Source organism: Aegilops tauschii, chromosome 1 (genome assembly GCF_002575655.3).
Source record: "Aegilops tauschii subsp. strangulata cultivar AL8/78 chromosome 1, Aet v6.0, whole genome shotgun sequence".
NCBI lineage: Eukaryota > Viridiplantae > Streptophyta > Magnoliopsida > Poales > Poaceae > Aegilops > Aegilops tauschii.
In genome coordinates, this window is record NC_053035.3 from 483,424,567 (window position 1) to 483,448,207 (window position 23,641).

Sequence of the window (23,641 nt, forward strand, 5' to 3'; positions counted from 1 at the left end):
GAGAGTGAAGAGGGCCAAGGTCTCGGCAGGTGGCCAGCCCCCGGCTGGTACTTCGGGGGCGCCACTGGTGGTGTTGAGCAGCCTGGACAGCAGCCCCCGGCATAGCCCCCAGCGTAAGTTCATCACTCTTCCCTCATCGACATGTGTCAGGGGCACGACACTTTGGTGCTGACCTTGCCAGGTATGCAGGAGGAGATCAGCAGCAGGAGGAGCCACAGAGGGCTACTCCCAACACGACGCCCCCATCGACCACGCCGCCTCGAGGGGCATCCCCGGCAAGGGCGCCAGGCACCGGGCCCACGCACATGGAGGAGGAGGAGGAGAACTTGGGCGCCGGCGGCTTTGCCTCGACGCCAAATGTTGGCGAGGAGGGGACTTCCGTTTCCCAGCCGGGTACTGGCGCAGGAAAGCCGTTCGTCGTTCGTCCCTATTTCTTTTTCTCTCTAGCTCTTGGTCCTGGCCTTGCCTCACCCCCTTCTTCGGCGTCCAGATTCCTCCTCGGTGAACCCAGAGGACGTGGACGCCGTCATCGAGGATGTCGCCAAGGCCACCGAGGCGGACGCCGAGAAGATTGCCGCCGAGGAGGCCGCCAAGGGTGCTGCCGAGGACGCTGCCGAGGGGCCCACCGGGGAGGCCGGCAAGGCTGCCGCTGAGGAGACCAGCAAGGGGCCTGCCGGAGAGACCGGCAAGGGGCCTGTCGGAGAGGCCGGCGGGGCCGCTGCCGAGGAGGAGGAGGTGGCTGATGACCAGCCTTCCTCTTCTGTTGCTTCCGGCTCCCGCAAGTACCTGAGGGTGGGCGACGACTTGTTCGTCCACCTTCCAGGCGCGTCGAGCACCAGGACACCCGTTGAGGGAGAGGTGTTCGACGATGAAGTGCTTGCCGCTGCCGGTCTTGAAGTCGTTGACGAGCCGATCGTTGGCGGCGACAGTTCGCAGGAAGAGCGGCTCCTCCACGCCATGGGCGCCAGCTTCTGGAAGCTCCAGGTGCTCCACCGCGCCCGCCTGGACAAGGTTAGGTCCAGGACGGCGGTGGTGGAGAAGGCGGAGGCGGACCTCCAGAAGCGCGTTGCTGAGACGCAGGACTGGTTCCGCGAGGCCCACAAGGAGCTCAAGGTTGCTCAGGGCGAGCTGGCCAAGCGCGACATGGAGCTCACCATGAAGCTCGCCGACGTCGAGAAGGCTCAAGAGACGGCGAAGAACTTGGCTGCGGCCGCCGAAGCCGCCCGCACCCAGCACGAGGCCGCGCTGAACTCACAGGAGGAGGACCTCGCTGCACGCGAGGAGAAGCTTGCCGCCATGCTTCGCGACAAGGACGCCGAGGTGGAGAAGCTTGTCTTGCAGCGGACCAGTGAGCTGGAGCAGAGGCACGAAGAGCCACTCAATGCCCAAGCCCAGGTTCACGCCGGCAAGGTGGAGGAGTTGGAGGCGGAGCGCGACGTGCTGAAGGAGCAGGCTCTGAAGCTGTCCCAGGAGAGGGACACGCTCAACAGTGCCTTGACGGAGGCGCAGGGCGCGGTCGTCAGCAAGGCTGGGGAGCTCTCCGAGGCCAACAACTCCATCAAAGACCTCAAGCTGAAGCTGGAGGGTCTCGAGAAGGTGGTGTCGGAGGCCAAAACCCGAGAGGGGACCCTAGCCAAGGAGCTAGAGGGCGAGAAGCTGTTGCGGAAGAACGAGGGCCTCAACTTCGCGGATCACGTGGCGGGCGAGAACCGTTGGCTCGATCGCCTCGCCAACGTCGCCAACCAGGCCGCCGCGCAGCTGGCCATCATGGGGATGCCGGACGTGAGGTATGTCCCGGAGCGGAACGTGAGCGCAAATTGCAGCCTGACCATGTTCTTTGAGAAGGTCGTCGGCGCTCTGGAGCGGCTCCACGCCAACCGGGCGGCCTCACTGGCCGACGAGTCCCGGAGGCTTTGCCAGGGTGCCATGACCAAGGTTCTCACCAAGGTGGCGCACTGGTACCCCGACCTCGACTTCGACGCCGCGCTGGAGAGCTTGCCGGAGGGTACTGACCTCGCGCTGCTCAGGGAGCGCATCAAGCCCATCATCAGCCGGGTCGGCGAAATCCAAAGGCTGGAGGGCCAGCGCCGGGATTAGGCATCCCGTTCTTTATCGTAGCTGCAGGTTCACAACCAAGACAACCGCTATCTCTAGTTAGAACCGCAGCAACAATTTGATGCAATATAACTCTGCAGCACTTTCAGTATCATGCATGTTATTTTCCTGCTCGATTTTCCTTTGTATGTCCACCCTACATTACTGGGTAGGCTCGCCAGCGCGTAAACCCAAGGCGGCGGCGTGGGGACGGATCCCCATTGGCCTGCCGGGTGTGCTTGCTGTCGGGCGAACCACCTTGCCGCCCTTAGCGCGGCCGCCCGAACTGTCGAGCTTGACTCGAGTCAGAATCGGGAGCGTTGCCAAGTGCGGAAGGCTACCCTGCCACTCTCGACGCGGCCGCTTTGAGCTGTTGAGCGGACTCGAAACAGAACAAGGGTGTTGCCAATTGCGGGAGGGCCCCTTTGCGTGCAGGTTTCTCATACATAGGCGAGATCTCCGAGGACGATAACCTTATGTACAGGAGGAAATAACTCAAAGCTCTGAATGACTTAGCTTTTCTGTTGCCGAGCCGGCGTAGTCCCTCCGGCCGCCTTCTTCTCAGGAGCCAAGGGCGATGAAGAACTGCTAGGCTAACTACTAGACCAGATTCTCACAATTGCGCCCCCTACCTGGTGCGCCAAAGATGTCAGTGTGGAACGACACCTATGGGATCACAAGAATCCCTACTACGGTTGTCGGGGCGCGGGATTGCAAGAAGAGCAGGGCTAGTAGACAGCACAAGGATCATTTACCCAGGTTCGGGCCGCGAGGATGCGTAAAACCCTAGTCCTGCTTTGGTGGGTGTATTTCATAGAGTTCCTGAGCTCTCGAACTAGCTGTGGTGAGTGCGTGGTTTGAAAGAGCCGAATCCTTCTCCAGTATGCCATGGGCCTCCTTTTATAGTCAGAAGGGGCTGCCACAGTGGCACACAGGAGGTGGAAAGGCGTACAGTGCCCTGAGCTTATCGCTCGTATTACAGGACAAGACACATTTAATGCGTAGCTTAGGTGTCCCCTTGCTTTATCGGGGACGGGGGTGAGGCCCGTCCCGTCCGTCGCCGCTCCTCCTCGCTTCGACACGCGCCTTGGCCAGCGATGCGTGTGGCGCCATGTAGGCAGGCAGGCAGCTGAGGTGGCGTGGTGGTGGAGCCTTCACGAAGATCTGCATGCCGCCACACAAGCGCTCGATGAGTTGGCCCTGGGGCTGCATGTTGCCACGCAGGTGCCCACCCAGCTGGTTGGGCTGGCAGCTGCATGTGAGCGGCGGTGGAAGCTTGGTTGGCGTGGACCTGGCAGTGGCCCTGCTGGCGTCCTTGGCGAGGGTCTTGCCGGGTGGCCCGGCAAGGGTCTTGCCGTGTGGCCCGGCAAGGGTCTTGCCATGGTGCACTCTCGTCCCCGGCAAGGGCCTTGCCGGGGGTCTGGTGGCCTTCCTCGGCAAGGATCTTGCCGAGGATCGTCGTCTTCTAATCCTCATCTGATCTTGAATATGTCTTCACAAAGATCTGCATGCCACCACAGAGGTGCCTTCCCGAGCCCTGGCCCCACGGGGATGATGGCGTTGGGGACCGTGGGCTCAAGGGTGGCTCGCTCTGTTGGTGTGGGCGAGCTGCCCCGACAAGGGTCTTGCCGGGGGAACCTGCTTGGTCCCTCTGCTCTTGGTGGTCTTGTCCTTGGCGTTGCTTTTATTATCTTGGGCTTCGGTCTTACCTTGGCTTACCTCCCCTGCTCTGCTTGGCGTGACCGTAGGCGCGGCTCCGACTGCCCGTGCACAGGTATAGGGGTACAAAAATGCACCCCTCTTTTTGTACACCGACAAGGTCTGCCATATTCAGATCCGTATGTATTTTGCAAATTTCTATGTCAACAATGCTCTGCACGGAGCTACTCTAGCTAATTGCTCCCACTTTCAATATGTATCCAGATTGAGACTTAGAGTCATCTGGATCAGTGTCAAAACTTGCATCGACGTAACCCTTTACGACGAACCTTTTGTCACCTCCATAATCGAGAAACACATCCTTATTCCAGTAAGGATAATTTTGACCGCTGTCCAGTGATCTACTCCTAGATCACTATTGTACTCCCTTGCCAAACTCAGTGTAGGGTATACAATAGATCTGGTACACAGCATGGCATACTTTATAGAACCTATGGCTGAGGCATAGGGAATGACTTTCATTCTCTTTCTATCTTCTGCCGTGGTCGGGCTTTGAGTCTTACTCAATTTCACACCTTGCAATACAGGCAAGAACTCCTTCTTTGACTGTTCCATTTTGAACTACTTCAAAAATTTGTCAAGGTATGTACTCATTGAAGAAAAACTTATCAAGCGTCTTGATCTATCTCTATAGATCTTGATGCTCAATATGTAAGCAGCTTCATCGAGGTCTTTCTTTGAAAAACTCCTTTCAAACAGTCCTTTTATGCTTTCCAGAAAATTCTACATCATTTCCGATCAACAATATGTCATTCACATATACTTATCAGAAAGGTTGTAGTGCTCCCACTCACTTTCTTGTAAATACTAGCTTCATCGCAAGTCTGTATAAAACTATATGCTTTGATCAACTCATCAAAGCGTATATTCCAACTCTGAGATGCTTTGCACCAGTCCATGGATGGATCGCTGGAGCTTGCACATTTTGTTAGCACCTTTAGGATCGACAAAACCTTCTAGTTGCATCATACACAACTCTTCTTTAAGAAATCCATTAAGGAATGTAGTTTTGACATCCATTTGCCAGATTTCATAAAAGTGGCAATTTGCTAACATGATTCGGACAGACTTAAGCATCGCTACGAGTGAGAAAATCTCATCGTAGTCAACACCTTGAACTTTGTCAAAAACCTTTTTCGACAAGTCTAGCTTTGTAGATAGTAACACTACTATCAACGTGCGTCTTCCTCTTGAAGATCCATTTATTTTATATGGCTTGCCGATCATCGGGCAAGTCAACCAAAGTCCACACTTCGTTCTCATATATGGATCCCATCTCAGATTTCATGGCCTCAAGCCATTTCGCGGAATCTGGGCTCATCATCGCTTCCTCATAGTTCGTAGGTTTGTCATGGTCAAGTAACATGACCTCCAGAACAGGATTACCGTACCACTCTGGTGCGGATCTCACTCTGGTTGACCTACGAGGTTCGATAGTAACTTGATCTGAAGTTACATGATCATCATCATTAGCTTCCTCACTAATTGGTGTAGGAGTCACAGGAACTGATTTCTGTGATGAACTACTTTCCAATAAGGGAGCAGGTATAGTTACCTCATCAAGTTCTACTTCCCTCCCACTCACTTCTTTCGAGAGAAACTCCTTCTCTAGAAAGGATCCCTTCTTAGCAACGAATGTCTTGCCTTCGGATCTATGATAGAAGGTGTACCCAACTGTCTCCTTTGGGTATCCTATAAAGACACATTTCTCCGATTTGGGTTTGAGCTTATCAGGATGAAACTTTTCACATAAGCATCGCAACCCCAAACTTTAAGAAACGACAACTTTGGTTTCTTGCCAAACCACAGTTCATATGGTGTCGTCTCAACGGATTTAGATGGTGCCCTATTTAACGTGAATGCAGCTGTCTCTAATGCATAACCCCAAAACGATAGTGATAAATCGGTAAGAGACATCATAGATTGCACCATATCTAATAAAGTATGGTTACGATGTTCGGACACCTCATTACGCTGTGGTGTTCCAGGTGGCGTGAGTTGCGAAACTATTCCGCATTGTTTCAAATGAAGACCAAACTCATAACTCAAATATTCTCCTCCACGATCAGATCGTAGAAACTTTATTTTCTTGTTACAATGATTTTCCACTTCACTCTGAAATTATATGAACTTTTCAAATGTTTCAGACTTATGTTTCATCAAGTAGATATACCCATATCAGCTCAAATCATCTATGAAGGTCAGAAAACAACGATACCCGCCGCGAGCCTCAACACTCATCGGATCGCATACATCAGTATGTATTATTTCCAATAAGTCAGTTGCTCGCTCCATTGTTCCGGAGAACGGAGTCTTAGTCATTTTGCCCATAAGCCATGGTTCGCAAGCATCAAGTGATTCATAATCAAGTGATTCCAAAATCCCATCAGCATGGAGTTTGTTCATGCGCTTTACACCAATATGACCTAAACGGCAGTGCCACAAATAAGTTGCACTATCATTATTAACTTTGCATCTTTTGGCTTCAATATTATGAATATGTGTATCACTACGATCGAGATCCAACAAACCATTTTCATTGGGTGTATGACCATAGAAGGTTTTATTCATGTAAACAGAACAACAATTATTCTCTAACTTAAATGAATAACTGTATTGCAATAAACATGATCAAATCATATTCATGCTCAACGCAAACACCAAATAACAATTATTTAGGTTCAACACTAATCCCGAAAGTATAGGGAGTGTGCGATGATGATCATATCAATCTTGGAACTACTTCCAACACACATCGTCACTTCGCCCCTAACTAGTTTCTGTTCATTCTGCAACTCCCATTTCGAGTTACTACTCTTAGCAACTGAACCAGTATCAAATGCCGAGGGGTTGCTATAAACACTAGTAAAGTACACATCAATAACATGTATATCCAATATACCTTTGTTCACTTTGCCATCCTTCTTATCCGCCATGTATCTAGGGCAGTTCCACTTCCAATGACCATTTCCTTTGCAGTAGAAGCACTCAGTTTCAGGCTTGGGTCTAGCTTTGGGCTTCTTCACGGGAGCAGCAACTTGCTTGCCGTTCTTTTTGAAGTTCCCCTTCTTCCCTTTTCCCTTTTCTTGAAACTAGTGTTCTTGTCAACCATCAACACTTGATGCTTTTCTTGATTTCTACCTTCGTCGATTTCAGCATCACGAAGAGCTTGGGAATCGTTTCCGTTATCCCTTGCATATTATAGTTCATCATGAAGTTCTAGTAACTTGGTGATAGTGAGTAGAGAACTCTGTCAATCACTATCTTATCTGGAAGATTAACTCCCACTTGATTCAAGTGATTGTAGTACTCAGACATTCTGAGCACATGCTCACTAGCTGAGCAATTCTCCTCCATCCTGTAGGCAAAGTGCTTGTCAAAGGTCTCATACCTTTCGACATGGGCATGAGTCTGAAATACTAATTTCAACTCTTGGAACATCTCATATGCTCCGTGGCGTTTCAAAAACGTCTTTGAAGCCCCGATTCTAAGCCGTAAAGTATGGTGCACTAAACTATCATGTAGTCATCATATCGAGCTTGTCAAACGTTCATAACGTCTACATTTGCTCCTGCAATCGGTCTGTCACCTAGCGGTGCATCAAGGACATAATTCTTCTGTGCAGCAATGAGGATAATCCTCAGATAATGGATCCAATCCGCATCATTGCTACTAACATCTTTCAACTTAGTTTTCTCTAGGAACATATCAAAAAATAAAACAGGGGAGCTAAACGTGAGTTATTGATCTACAACACAGATATGCTAATACTACCAGGACTAAGTTCATGATAAATTAAAGTTCAATTAATCATATTACTTAAGAACTCCCACTTAGATAGACATCCCTCTAATCATCTAAGTTATCACGTGATCCATATCAACTAAACCATGTCTGATCATCATGTAAGATGGAGTAGTTTTCAATGGTGAACATCACTATGTTGATCATATCTTCTATATGATTCACGCTCGACCTTTCGGTCTCAAGTGTTCCGAGGCCATATCTGCATATGCTAGGCTTGTCAAGTTTAACCCGAGTATTCTGCGTGTGCAAAACTGGCTTGTACCCGTTGTATGTGAACGTAGTGCTTATCACACCCTATCATCACGTGGTGTCTCGGCACGACGAACTTTCACAACGGTGCATACTCAGGGAGAACACTTATACCTTGAAATTTAGTGAGAGATCATCTTATAATACTACCGTCAATCTAAGCAAAATAAGATGCATAAAAGATAAACATCACATGCAATCAATATAAGTGATATGATATGGCCATCATCATCTTGTGCCTTTGATCTCCATCTCCAAAGCACCGTCATGATCACCATCGTCACCGGCGCGACACCTTGATCTCCATCGTAGCATCGTTGTCGTCTCGCCAACTATTGCTTCTACGACTATTGCTACCGCTTAGTGATAAAGTAAAGCAATTACATGACGATTGCATTTCATACAATAAAGCGACAACCATATGGCTCCTGCCAGTTGCCGATAACTCTGTTACAAAACATGATCATCTCATACAATAAAATTTAGCATCATGTCTTGACCATATCACATCACAACATGCCCTGCAAAAACAAGTTAGACGTCCTCTACTTTGTTGTTGCAAGTTTTACGTGGCTGCTACGGGCTGAGAAAGAACCGTTCTTACCTACGCATCAAAACTACAACGATATTTCGTCAAGTATGTGTTGTTTTAACCTTCACAAGGACCGGGCGTAGCCACACTCGATTCAACTAAAGTTGGAGAAACTGACACCCGCCAGCCACCTGTGTGTGAAGCACGTCGATAGAACCAGTCTCGCGTAAGCGTACGCGTAATGTCGGTCCGGGCCGCTTCATCCAACAATACCGCCGAATCAAAGTATGACATGATGGTAAGCAGTATGACTAGTATCGCCCACAACTCACTTGTGTTCTACTCGTGCATATAACATCTACGCATAAACCTGGCTCGGATGCCACTGTTGGGGAACGTAGTAATTTCAAAAAATTCCTACGCACATGCAAGATCATGGTGATGCATAGCAACGAGAGGGGAGAGTGTTGTCTACGTACCCTCGTAGACCGTAAGCGGAAGCGTTATGACAACGCAGTTGATGTAGTCGTATGTCTTCACGATCGACCGATCCTACTACCGGAAGTATGGCACCTCCGCGATCTGCACACGCTCGGCTCGGTGACGTCCCACGAACTCACGATCTAGCAGAGTGTCAAGGGAGAGCTTCGTTAGCACGACGGCGTGATGACGGTGATGATGAAGCTATCGGCGCAGGGCTTCGCCTAAGCACTGCAACGATATGACCGAGGTGGATTATGGTGGAGGGGGGCACCGCACACGGCTAAGAGATCAATGATCAACTTGTGTGTCTATGGGGTGCCCCCTGGCCACGTATATAAAGGATGGAGGGAGGAGGAGGCCGGCCCTCATAGGGCGCGCCCAAAGTGTAGAGTCCTACTAGGACTCCCTAGTCCTAGTAGGATTCCACCTCCCACATGGAATAGGAAAAAGGGAAGGGAGAATGAGAAGGAAGGAAGGGGGCGCCCCTTTCCCTAGTCCAATTCGGACCAGTCCATGGGGAAGGGGCGCGGCCACCCTTGAGGCCTTTCTCTCCTTTCCCGTATGGCCCATTAAGGCCCAATACGAATTCCCGTAACTCTCCGGTACTTCGAAAAATACCCTAATCACTCGGAACCTTTCCGATGTCCGAATATAGCCTTCCAATATATCGATCTTTACATCTCGACCATTTCGAGACTCCTCGTCATGTCCCCGATCTCATCCGGGACTCCGAACAAACTTCAGTCATCAAATCACATAACTCATAATACAAATCGTCACAGAACGTTAAGCGTGCAGACCCTACGGGTTCGAGAACTATGTAGACATGACCGAGACTCATCTCCGGTCAATAACCAATAGCAGAACCTGGATGCTCATATTGGTTCCTACATATTCTATGAAGATCTTTATCGGCCAAACCGCATAACAACATACGTTGTTCCCTTTGTCATCGGTATGTTACTTGCCCGAGATTCGATCGTCTGTATCTCAATACCTAGTTCAATCTCGTTACCGGTAAGTCTCTTTACTCATTCTGTAATGCATCATCCCGCAACTAACTCATTAGTCACATTGCTTGCAAGGCTTATAGTGATGTGCATTACCGAGAGGGCCTAGAGATACCTCTCCGATACACGGAGTGACAAATCCTAATCTCGATCTATGCCAACTCAACAAACACCATCGGAGAGACCTGTAGAGCATCTTTATAATCACCCATTTACGTTGTGACGTTTGATAGCACACAAGGTGTTCCTCCGGTATTCGGGAGTTGCATAATCTCATAGTCTGAGGAACATGTATAAGTCATGAAGAAAGCAGTAACAATGAAACTGTAACGATCATAATGCTAAGCTAATGAATGGGTCTTGTCCATCACATCATTCTCCTAATGATGTGATCCCGTTCATCAAATGACAACACATGTCTATGGTTAGGAAACATAACTTTGATAAACGAACTAGTCAAGTAGAGGCATACTAGGGACACTTTGTTTTGTCTATGTATTCACACATGTACGAAGTTTTCGGTTAATACAATTCTAGCATGAATAATAAACATTTATCATGAAATAAGGAAATAAATAATAACTTTATTATTGCCTCTAGGGCATATTTCCTTCAGGCATCCGTCCTCACGACCGTGCTCATCCCATGGACAAGGTGAAGCTTGCCCCTCTGTACATCCCTGGACATGGTATTGTGGGTAAGTCCTATGATCTTCTGCCAGTCTATGACATTATGCATCGTGTGTTCCGTTGTGTGCTGCTTCCCAAGGTTGGGAATCAACACATATCTATGGTTATCTGGTGGATTTGCTTGTGGCCATGAAGACCAAGAGGGGATCCGGTGCCACGTTTGATGTCTCCAAGTGGCTGTGGGAGGAGATGTACAATATGGTGTTGTACCGCATGGTACCGATATATGCTCCTTTTGTGATGCAGTTTCTGAGCATCGCTTTGGCAATCCGTAGGCCAGGAGAGCCTCTCACCTCCCCTGCCAACCTCACGGAGCATGAGGTTAAGGAGCTAAGGAAAAAGAAGCATAAGACCCCTCGCTTTGCTTCAGGCAATCAGGAGGATGTGTTTGCTACCTCGGGCGACGAGGACTTTGAGCTAGAGCCTGGGGTCCAGCCCTCGTGGGTTGAGAAGCTAACTTCCAAGATCAAGAAGACCTTTTGCCTACAGACTCATATTCAGAAGAAGCTCTACAAGGCCCATGTTGCTGAGAAGATGGCGCGTCGCAGGCAGATTCAGTTGATGAGGCACCTCAATGTGCCGGATGTGAAGAGTGGCTCCGAGAAGACCATCACTCCTGAAGATACATGGTGCTTGGAGAACTGTCAGTGGTCTGATGAAGCACCTGCTTCTTCCTCTGACCGTGTTCCTGAGGCAGCTACTGCGAGGTCTAAGGAGTCTGAGGAGGCCGAGGATCCTGACGATGATGTTGATGATGATGCTTCCGACAGCTCTGCGGCTACTGGCGAGGAGATCTACTGAGCCCCGGGATGCTAGCTTCGCTCTTTTCCTTTTTGGTGTCTCGATGCCAAAGGGGCAGAGAGCTCCATTAGGTCACGGGAGTTGCATGGGTGGTTTATTTGCAGTTGGTCTTGATAGTTTATTTGCTTGCTCTTTCTAGTGCCCTGTGGACTTATTCTATGTTGTGATCTCGTGCATGGTGTAAGACATGCGTCGTTCTATTTATCTATGCACTCTTCTTTCAGTAGAGTTTATTATGTGTTGTTGGTGTCCTTATCCCTGTCTCTACTGCTTTATGTTTTATTGCGGTTGTTTTGCTGTCTCCGGTTGGTCTATAAAATCCAGGGGGAGCATTGTCCCTAGTGTGCGCACTTTGCATTCCAAAAGCAAACTCTAAATAGTGCTCACACTCAGGGGCAGCCCCTCCTTTATTTTCTAGGACTCCCGGACTAATTGTGTGGTTGTCATCATCCACCAAAAAGGGGGAGATTGTAAGGGCATCTTTTGCCTTAGGGTTTTGGTGATGATGACAACACACGTGTGGACTAATCGTGCGCCATAGTTTTCTCAGGTACACATTGTGTGGCGCAAGACGGTTAGGTTTTCCCTCTATGCGGAAAAGATCGAAGACGGAGTTTCCGACGTTTTTATTTCCTTTGGTCGTAGGATATCCGTACTATTAAGAGGGAATCCACATCGGAAGGTATTGGGTGAATCCACGTACACATTCTCTGCACCCACCATATACCCTCCGTTCGAGGAGAGAGAGGTTCCCCATCCTCTATTTAGTGCAATTCTGCTCATGGCGGTTGTACCGCTTCCTTGAGCGGTTGTACCGCTGGCCGGTAGTTCCGGTCCTACCACCGCTCCTAGTACCGCTCAGGGGTGACTCCCTTCTGTACCGGGTACGGTGGTAGACCGGTGGTGGAACGGTAGTTCCGATTTGTCTTGATAAACCACTACTACCGGTGTTCAGGGCGGTAGTACCGCCCAGGAACTGCTGGCCCAGCGGTAGTTCCGGTCCAACCTCTGCTCCAACTACCGGCCTGAGGGGTTTACTTTCTGTATGTGGCCCGGTAGTTGAGCGGTGGTTGTGCGGTAGTTCCGGTTTGTTCCGATAAACCGGTACTACCGGGTGCGCCACCGGAAGTACCGCTCCTATGCGTTTCTGCACATAACGGTTAGATCTTGGGGGGCCTATTTAAGGAGGTGCTTCTCCTACCTCCCACCTACCTCTTGCCTCTCTCTCTCCTCCATTACTGCCATTAAAGCTCTCTTTCCCGATCTCTCTCTCTCTAGCCACTCAAACTCGTTGATTTGCTAGGGATTGAAGGAGGAGACCTAGATCTACACTTCCACCAAAGGATATTTGATTCCCCCATACTTTCTTGTGTGGATTTTGTTACTCTTGGGTGCTTGGACGCCCTAGACAGAAGAGGTCACTTCGGAGCCACATTCCATTGTGGTGAAGCTCCGGGGTTTCGTTGGGAGCCTCCAATTAAGTTGTGGAGAGAGCCCCAACCTTGTTTGTAAAGGTCCGGTTGCCGCCTTCAAGGGCACCAATAGTGGAATCACGGCATCTCGCATTGTGTGAGGGCGTGAGGAGAATACGGTGGCCCTAGTGGCTTCTTGGGGAGCATTGTGCCTCCACACCGCTCCAACGGAGACGTACTTCCCTTTAAAAGGAAGGAACTTCGGTAACACATCCTCGTCTTCACCGGCTCCACTCTTGGTTATCTCGTGCCTTTACTTGTGCAAGCTTTTATGTGTTATATCCCTTGCTTGCTTGTGTGCTTGTTGTTGTTGCATCATATAGGTTGCCCACCTAGTTGCATATCTAGACAACCTACTTTGATGCAAAGTTTAAATTGGTAAAGAAAAGCTAAAATTGTTAGTTGCCTATTCACCCCCCCCCCCCCCCCTCCTGTCAACTATATCGATCCTTTCAATTACTTACATCACAAATTCTGTGATTTAAAAGTACAAGGATGGAAGGTTGCATGCAATATTTTTGAACGACTTTTGACAATGTTAGAGGATGATTTAGTGGAGCAGATATCAACATAGGGAAATTTTGGTGTGTTACCGGAAGGGTGGAACAACAGTGAGAAGGATGATTCCAAAGGTACAATCACCACAAAAGGTATTGTGATTATGACTGATAAGTTTATGCAATGTCGTCTATAAGATTATACGTAAAATGTTGGTGTCAAGAATGAAAATGTTATTGCCAAAGATTATGAGTCCAACACAAAGTGATTTGTGTCGAGATGGCTAATCACAGACAATGCAAGACATGAATATGAAAGCTTTCACACAATTAAGAAGTAAATAGATGGAAAGAATGAGTTATGTGTCGTTATCTTGGATATGCATAAAGTTGATGACCATGCAAATGGTTTCCTTTTTTGGAGAAAATCATGCCGAGACTAGGTTTTGCGGCATAATGGGTAAAGATGATAATCTCGTGTGTTACCAGTTGAGTACCAACTCAAAGTTAATTCGCAAGAGATGCAGACCATCAAACCTAGTAGGGAACTATGACAAGAGACCCATAATCTCCCTACCTTTTTTATTCTTTTTGCTGGAGGTTTAGCAAGTTCGTTCACTCATGCCGGAGATACAAGAAAACACTATTGTGTCAAGGTATCCCGAGAGGCCCTCAAATTTCCAATTTGCTATTTTGCAGATGATTCTCTTATCCTAATGAAAGCGCATGTGCAAAATGCAACATCTCCCTGTACAATCCTTGATGATTATTGCGCTACATTAGGTCAAATGGGGCTGAAAGGTTTGACTCTTTCAATTAGTGGAGAGAGTTTGCAAAAGAATCAATGGATGTAAAGAAAAAGGTTGTATTTAAGTGGAAAAGAGGTGCTTCTCAATGCGGTGACACAAACCATCCCTTCATATGTGGTGTTGATCTTCAAAATCCCCAAAAATATATGCAAGGGAATTATTTATTTGATGTCACATTTTTGTTGGGGTGACAAGGAAAATCAAAAGAGAATGCATTGGTTTGCTTGGATGAAGATGTGTGTACCAAAGAAGAAGGGTGCAATGAAATTTAGAGATATACACTACTTCAATCTTGCGATGTTAGGAAAACGAAGCATGTAGATTGATTTCATATCCTGACTCACTTTGTGTCAGAGTGTTAAAAGCAAGCTATTATCCGAATGAGGATCTTTTGCACCTCATCTGAAGGACTCTTCCTTCACTCGGCAGAGTACCATGGTGAGAGTTCTTCCTTCACTCGGCAGAGTACCATGGTGAGAGTTCAGACTTTCAAAAAGCGGAGCATATGTAGAGTACAAGATGGCTTAAAAACTAAAATTGTGGGTACCCATCGTTTTTCTTGAAAAGGAGGGCCTCTGCATTAGATGATGCACATAGCCATAATTAGAAACCCAACGGTGCTACAAGATGAACAATCGATCATTAACATCACTCGTGTTAATGATTTGATCAACCCACAATCTAGTAAACGGGGTGAGGAGTTGATTTAAGATCTTTTTTGGCCAATTGCGACAGACCACACATTGAAACTCGAATCAATGAGAATTTTGAATATTTTGTGGCAAGGCAATACACAAAGTCTCTCTCGATCAGCATATTATACCGAGTGGGAGCATCATCATGGGTGGAAGCTGAGTCGAACATCTAGTCATGGAGCATTAAATATCAACCCCAAATGTAGAAGCAAGTTTGGTTAAAACATTGACAAGAACTGCATTGGCCATTGCCGCTCTAGCAGCAAACTATGAAAAAGCTTATACTAACAAATCAACAGAAAATTTAGTCTTAGTTTGTCTATGTTGATGTGTCTACAGGTTGGATCCTTCTAATCTACGCTTCTATTCGTCGGCGGCAAGAGGACCTAGCACGACAACTTCCCGGCTGTCTATTTCAACAAGTTTTGCCCGGCTCCGATGAGGAAGGGGCGATGACGGCAGCGCTAGGTAGTCTACGGCTTTAAATGTAATTTTCATTATTTTTTATATCCTTTGTACTGCCATGATTGATGATTAATAGATCGGTAGTTTCACAAAAGAAAAATCAACAGTGAAGCACCATGGTTGGATGTCACCACCTGCTGACAAAGTGAAGGTCTCGTTGATGTATCCTTTGATGCGGATACCATGTAGGGGGCGTGGGAATGATAACCAAAGACTCGAGAGGCAATTTCAATGGAGCGTCGAGTAAATTTCTTGATCAGGTATACGATGTTGATATAGTAGAAACTTATGCTCTTTTTGCACGGAATTTATTTAGCCCTTAGGCTGGCATGCAACTGAGTTTGCTTCTAGGCAGATTTCATGGAGGTGATTGAAACTATGAACAATGGAGGAAGAGCGCATGTATCAGCAACTGTAATATTTGATGAATGTGCAAACTTGGCTAACGACCATGTGAAGGCAACCTTTGTTTTATGTTCTAGAGGCAAATAAGACATTCTCTCCGATCCAAATTAATTGTCGCAGCTCTAGTACAACTTTGTAAACACAATCGTAGACACCAGTTGGACGCTTGGCATGTTATTGGTGATGAACTGGATCCATAAGAATAAACAGAACTTTAACCGCCTGGTGATGGATAGGACCCCTGCTAGCTTGATATTCAAAGTAGCTTTATCACTGTCTTCAAAGGCTCAGGTTTTATCACCAGCAAGAATATCTTCCAATTCTATAGATATAATATGAAAAATAAATAAAGAGGAAGGCGTAAACCGATTTAGTTATCTTAGCTCTTTCAGGCAATCTTCTCTAGATCTGCACAAAGGCTAGCAGACAGGAGAAATGCTAAACTGCTGGAACTACATCTCCTGATTCCTTACTGACTTCTCGAGTTTGTCCAGAGAAAAGCCGTGTCGACCTAGAATAGTAATACTAATTGTGAACTCTTCTCAGGTCCTCGGACACATTCCTCGAAGCCGTCGTCCCCAGAGCCTCTGCGATGCTCCTCACCTCGGCGATCATCGCGACGACGTCGTTGAGCTTGTTAATCGCAGAGCCAACTCCCTGCAGCCAGTGGGGAGGAGAAGATCAGCTCTTGTGAATAAAAAACTCACATGTTCCAGCAGACAGGCAAAAAAAATTGGATTTCAGTAGACAGCACAAAAAGTCATGGCAGCTTGGATGTTCTGGATCAGTGTTGGTTTATTTTCAGCCACAGAGTTCACATGGTCTTATGGCTTTCTCATCATTACGCAGAAGTTTGAGTTACAGGATACATACCACGCCGGCAGCTCCTGCGGTTACTGCCATTGGTGCAGTAACTGAACTTAGCCCCGACGCGCACATCACCGGTATGCTGACGGCTCTGGAGATGGAGTATGCGGCTGCCAATGTTGGTGTTGCCTACAGTTCGTTGAACACTAGTTATGAATTTGTGCAACAAGAAAATAACAACGCTTGATAAAATGTGTTCTACTCACTCCGTTCCATAATCTTGTCGTGGTTTTAGTTCAAATTTGAACCAATGGCAAGAATTATGGAACCGAGGGAGTATTTAGCATTTTTTGAGCTACCTTTTCAATTAGGCCAAGCACCCCAGGCTTTGTCGGATTAGAACACTTCCCGCCTTCAGTCTGGATGATATCGGCACCTTCCTCTTCAAGTAGCTCTGCAAGTCTCATCTGTAATTTTGCACAGAGGGGTTCCGTTTTAGAGCACTTGTTAACTGTCATTTAAAGAAATCTTATAACTGAATAAATGACAGAGGATGATATACCTGATCTGGGAGGCTCAGAGTGTGAGGAACTGTTACTGACAATGTGATGTCTGGAAGTATCTTCCTTGTCTCCCTTGTCAAGTTCAGTATCTGAAATTGATCAAACGTGTATTTAATTCCACATAGAAATGATGGTCTGTCTCACTAAACAGATGAAACAATAGAATATTTGATAAAAATTACTTGCTCAGAAGAGAATTCGATGCCTGCATCGTAAAAGGAATCATAGTTTCCAATCTCAATCTGCACGAGAAAAGTTTGTGAAGGCCAGTGGCTAGCAGAGTAAAAAAAAAATACAGTTGAACCACGTTGCCCAGGTGCCATTCAAAGTTAGAGACTGACCATTTGCGCACCAGCTTCTACCGCAGATTGGAATGATGAAGGGTCAACAGACGATACACATATCTGCAAATATGCAATTCCCATAATGCACTTAGCAGACTCAACTCCACATTTGGGTAAAGGAACTACAGTTGACTGTTTCTTATAACTCTGCGATTGGTTAGCTCACCGGAAGGTTAGTAAGCTCCCGCGCAAGCTTTACCAAGTCCTGGTCACATGCTATATCAACATGGGTAGCACCTCCCTGCAATCATTAAACAAGATGACAAGCTTGTGATAATGAGTTGTCCTTTAAGTATTTCTGTGATATATGCAGGACAGCAACAAGATCATTAAGATAATAGCCTCGTGGGATAACTGTTATGTTTGGATAAGTGGATCATTTTTATATCCAAAGCAAGGTAAATCATGGCGTTGGCCTCCTGAATACATTTGGATACAAAATAGAGGCACTTGTACTGAATTCTGCTTGTTATGATACGTTTTTCTTAAAAGTTCCATATAAAGTTTTACTTACTTATTAGAAAAGCTATTAGTTGGAAAAGAGTATCAGAGTGGGATGATAACAACAGTTGCTTCCTGAACACTAATAAAAACAGTTGCTTCCTGGATACTGATTTCCTTTGACGTGGACTGAGTTTGAAGAGGATACTTTGTCGCTGCAGCTAATTAACCTGCATTGACAATGACTTCTCCAAAACAGAATTCACAATTGATGTACTACTATGTGAAGGATACTATGTGCTGGTTCTGATTCTTCTGACCAGATAAACGACGAAGCTTAGGTACTAATCTAACCCTGCCTTCTACTTGCAGACTTCTGGATTGACAAGCTCAGCAGTGACCTAAGCTGGCAATATTATCAACTCCAGAGCACATCACCAGCAAACCCAACACCATTATGTTATTCAATCCCAGATAAAGTTCATAGGTTAACATTTCATCCCTCTGAAAGAGCTAAAGTGTAAGAAAACAGAGCATGGAAAATGAATGCACCAAACAGCATCCACACCTTATCCGCAGCCGTGACGACAGACGCGACATTGGACCTGTCGAAGTTCTGAAGCCCCGAAATGATCTGCAGGTGCAAAAGGCCAATCACTATCGTCAGAGCCCAGCAGCAACATTCCATCATACCAAAGCAATGAAATTTTTATTGCTCCACGCTTCAACCCAGAGATGACTTCTAGACTTGCACTATCCATCCAGTCTGAAGGGAACACACTACTACATCTATCAGAACTAGTGACAGATATAACACACTACTACATCTATCATCAGAGCACATCAAAGCAATGGAAATTTATTACTGCACGGAAGGTCTCAAGATGGAGAGAGTGAGACCTTGAGAGCCCTGTTCTCACGGAAGGGCCTGAGAACTGCGTCCTTGGTGGCCGCAGAAGCTGCCGAGGCGCGGACGGCGAACACGGCTCGTGCCGCTCCCCGGCTCGTGGCCGTCACCGGACGGCACTTGGCCGCGGCGAAGGACGGCGCCTGGAGAAGTCCTAGCGAGCCCGGCGCTGCCATTCTTGCTGCTGAAGGTTTGTGGGAGTGAAAGAGATAAGGAGACTGAAGCAGTGCACTGCACAGGGAAAGGCTCTAGTGTAGATATGCTATCTTGCACGGTGCAAATAACTGACAGACACCTGGAAATCTCACATGGTTGGTTGGGCGAAAGGCCCTTGGAAGTTTGCAAGCTTTGCAGATTGCTCCTTGGCTGTCAGATTAGTATCACATGACATCATCTGGATAGAAGATGCCATGTGTAGCATCGTCTCAATTTTTGCTCACTGCTACTTCCTTGGTTTTCTTTTGGAGATGCAAATGTAAAAAGGCAGACATGAATCTGTATCTTGGGTTGGTAATTCATCAGAGTACCTCACTTGGTAAAAAGAACTGAATTACTGGTGTGAACATCAACAATAAACAAGAATAGCATCCACAAATCAGCGAGTAAAGCATGATAACAGTATGATCGATGATAGCATCCACAAATCGTTGGTTAAAAATATGACATAGATATTGAATTTTGACCAGGAAATCTAATAATACATGACCATGAGATACATATCCCGCTGCCGCATTTTGACGAACACCTGCTCTGCCTCACTTGCGGATGCCGTTCAGGCGCTCGACGACGGTGATCAGTCCCTGCAGGCACAGCTCGCCGTCGCCGTTCGCCGCCATGGCCGAGAACATCTGCCGGTACAGCGCCGACCCTGGCAGCACGTTGACCTCATCCTCCTCCTGGCCGTCGCCGACCTCCAGCGCCATGCCGAGGTCCTTGATGATGTACCGCACGGCGCCCCCGGACGTGAAGTCGCGGCTCAGCGCGCGCTCGCCGAAGATGTCCATCACGCGCGACCCCGCGGCGCCCTTGGACACCGCGCCGAGGAACAGCCGCTCGTCCAGCCCGGCGGCGCCGGCGAAGGCCAGGGACTCGCCGAGGCCGACCACCGCGCCCGCCACCGCGATCTGGTTCGCGATCTTGCTGCTCTGGCCGCTGCCGGGCGGGCCCATGCAGGTCGGCCTGCCGAGGTGGGCGAAGAGCGGGGCGAGCCACGCCACCACGGCCTCGTCCCCGCCGGCGAGGAGGGCGAGCGTGCCGTCGCGCGCGCCGACGTCGCCGCCGGAGACGGGGCAGTCCACGGCGTGGCAGCCGGCGGCGCGCGCGGCCGCGGCGACCTCGCGCGCGAGGGAGGGGGAGGAGCTGGTGCAGTCCACGAGCACGCCGCCGGGGCGGAGCCCCGCGAGGGCGCCCGAGGCTGCGTCCAGGACGACGGCGCGGACGTCGCCGGGGTTGCCGACCATGGTGAAGACCACGTCGGAGGCCGCGGCCACGGAGGCCGGCGAGTCCGCGAGGCGCGCTCCGGCGGCGACCAGGCCCCCCGCCTTGGCCGGCGTGCGCGCGTAGGCCGTCACCGCGTACCCGGCGGCGAGGAGGCGCGCGGCCATGGCGCCGCCCATGACGCCGATGCCGACCCACCCCACCCGCGTGGCCCCCGGCCGCACCTCCGCCGGGAAGCCAAACGCCGTCGCTGTCGCCTCCTCCATGGCCATGACCTCTTCTTGCAGTCCTCCTTCACTCCCAATCCCCAACTAACCAAAGCTAGATTTTTTTGTCGTCGTCGTGCAAGCATTTGCACGAGACAGCGACAGACCTTGTAATAAACAACTCCCGGCTCCAAAAACTAAAATTGCATCACACCATCCATCATCCGTTCATCCCCAAACGACGGAAATCATCTTGAGCAGATTGGGAATTTTTCCATGGATTTTCCTCACGGTGGAAAATTTACAGCAGAGTAAGTAGACGATCGATGAAAACGAAAAAATTACTAACCAAAGAACCGAGAGCAACTAACAAACAGTAACAGAGAATACATGGCTGGCGGCAGGCTAGATGTGGCAGCCGCAGCAGAGGAAGAAGCAGGAGAGCGCGAGGCCGAGCACGACGGCCTCGACCACGTACATGACGCGGAACGCCACCTCGTCCAGCGCCGCCGACGCCGAGCCGGCGCGCAGGCTGAGGGACGGGAGCGCCGGCATCCGCTTCCACCGGAACGACCGCGACAGCGACGACGCCAGCCTCCGGTACGAAGACGGCCCCGCCGCGCCGCCCCCATTCGCGGCCTCAGCAGCACCGGGGGCGCCGGCGCCGCGGGTCTTCCACCGGCGGCTACGGGGCAGGTACTCCCGCGGCACGAGCCGGCGCAGCCACCCGCGCCGCGTCGCGCCCGTCGCCGGACCGATCGCCGCCCCGGCCTTCGCAGAGGCCGGGGACATGGGCGCTGTGTCGGACGTCGTCGTCGTCGTCGCCACCGCCGCTGCCGTCTCGGCGATGGCCATCTCGGCGGCTGTGCTTGGGAAGTCTTTTGGGTGGGTCTTCGCCGGGCGGCGTGATTTATGGGGCGAGCAAAGGCAAAGGCGGGTCCTTTTCGCGGGACGCGCCCGGCCCGGTTTTATTCCCCGGCTTGACTTGGCGTCGTGTACAAGGAAGACAGGGCAACGATAACACGCGCGCGCAGGTCGTTTTCGAGCGGTGCATCACGCGATGCCGACGCCGGTTTTTTTTTTTTTACTCTTTCCGCAGTGAGGTTTTTCTCTTTTCAGAAAAGGTGATCCATGTTAATTATCACTGATGTAGTGTAAAGTTTGAAGGAAAATTCGTGTCAAGAAAAAGTTTGAAGAAAATAGCATTATTGAAAAAGTGTGAGATCACCTGCAAAAAAAAAAGTGTGAGACAAATAAAATCGTTACCAGTAAAATTTAAAATTACGGCCTTGTCCAATAGACTTCTCTTGCCACACAACCCGATGGCGCAACATGAGCTTTGCTCGATTTTGCACCTGGTTTGCATAGCCGGAGCCAACACGGACGTCAAAGTCATCGAATGTTGCTCGGAGACGCCGACGGTGATGATTCAAAGCATGGATTATCGACCCGGAGAAGAAATGTGAAGGCCAGGCGAGGAGGCCCAATCAGACGTTGATGCCGAAAGCGCCCTTGAGGGATGTTATTGAAGAGACCACCGGCGGCATGTGAATCAACGGGGAAGCATTGTGGTCGGTAACTCAACAACTTTTTTTTGTGGGAGAAGACTAACTTCCACAACTTGAAAGGATGGGATCTCCCGGCGACACCAAAACCTGCGTCAGTGCAACATGTATGAAGATGTGACACACCCGTCGAACTACACCAGGGCACTTGATGCTAACAACCTAGACTAGATCTCCCCAGGTCCCAGCAGCACAAAGATCCATGGTCACCCCGCCCTCTACGCACCGAAAGTGATCACCGACGGTGAGGGAGACTAATGGATTCAGCTACATGACATGCTTTCCCTGGGAATGCCCTTGATAGCTCTAGGGTTCCAAGTAGTTTGTTATTGAAGAGACCACCGGTGGCATGTGAACTGATGTGGAAGCATCGTGGTCGGTGATCCACACAACTTTTTACTGCGGGAGAAGATTGACTTCCACAACTTGAAAGGATTGGATCTCCCGGCGAAGCCAAAACCAGTGCTAGTATAACAGGGATGAAGGCGGGAGCAATTATGCCACCGCACCAACGACTCCACACACCCGATGAACTACACGATCTCCCAAAGATCTCCCAAAGAGCACAAAGATCCATGGTCACCCGCCTCCTCACACCGAAAGCGATCATCGAAGGTGAGGGAGACTAATGGATTCGGCTAATAAGGACATGCTTCCTCTCTGAAAATGCCTTTGAGACCCCTAGAGACCGCTACGATTTCAAGTCATTTCTTATCGTGATGGCATACGTGTCATGCGGAAATATGTTCGCATTGAGCTATAATAAAAGCTAAATATTACATGCATTGATGAGATAATAGAAATAGCAAGGAGACTAGAATTTCTTTTGCAACATAACACTATCAATCATCATAAAAAGATTTGCAGAAGATCGTAGTCTTGAGAAGCAATCTTCTAATTAAAGTAGAGGTAAAGCCTTGGGGAGCAATCTTCATCTTCAAGTCAAAGTCGATTTTCACCGTATCTTCAAAATAGTGCGTTGCCTTGTGTGACATGTGAATATTTATTTCGGCGGCTGAAACAAAAGACACGAGGGCTGTCACGCAGACATGTGATGGCCAGCCCTTGACCCCGGATACCGATCGCGATCTCTCTCTTTTTCCTCACGTCGTCCGTGTACCCACTCTTCGTGTCATTTCGCTGTCGCCACGACCGGTGAGCTAGCTAGCGTAGTCGTGCTATGGACGGAAAAAGAAGATGAAGAAACGTAGCTGTGCAGCACCTCATCACCCCGCTGGTTGGCAGGCACGGCCGGCGTCCATGGATCGGCACGTTGCTCCAGCGTTAAGCCTCGCCATTAGTACAACGCAGGACGACAGCTGCGTCCAGGGACTGTTCTTCGTACGTGTCCGTTCATTCTGCGGCTCTCCCGATGGTTCTGGTGCTACGTACGAGCCTAGCTGGTAAATTAGCATCCCCTCAAAAAAAAAGCTGGTAAATTACCACTCAATCAGCCGTGAAAAATATCACAAATTTTGATCCTTTTTTTTTGGTGAAAACATATTTCAATCCTTATAAGGCATTAATCTTTCTGATCACAAGAAATATACAATTAACACCATTTTTGAAACATCGAAGACAATGTAGATGTGCACCAAAATGTTGAGCCTATGGGGTTATATTAGGATCATGAGCACAAATGTA

At 48.8% G+C, this 23,641-nt stretch overlaps 1 protein-coding gene across 1 annotated transcript; it reads right to left on the reverse strand.

Annotated features, from left to right (window-relative positions):
- Positions 1-15,980: 15,980 nt before the first annotated feature.
- Positions 15,981-21,336, reverse strand: LOC109779367 (uncharacterized). Its single transcript, XM_020337983.3, has 12 exons — positions 20,928-21,336; positions 20,600-20,629; positions 19,549-19,934; positions 18,783-19,020; positions 18,451-18,516; positions 17,608-17,682; positions 17,439-17,501; positions 17,280-17,339; positions 17,097-17,186; positions 16,894-17,001; positions 16,601-16,723; positions 15,981-16,384 (listed from the first exon to the last, which is right to left on the reverse strand). The coding sequence occupies exons 1-12, from the start codon at positions 21,285-21,287 to the stop codon at positions 16,253-16,255; spliced, it is 1,731 nt and encodes a 576-aa protein (XP_020193572.2). The 5' UTR covers positions 21,288-21,336; the 3' UTR covers positions 15,981-16,252.
- Between the last annotated feature and the right edge of the window lie 2,305 nt (positions 21,337-23,641).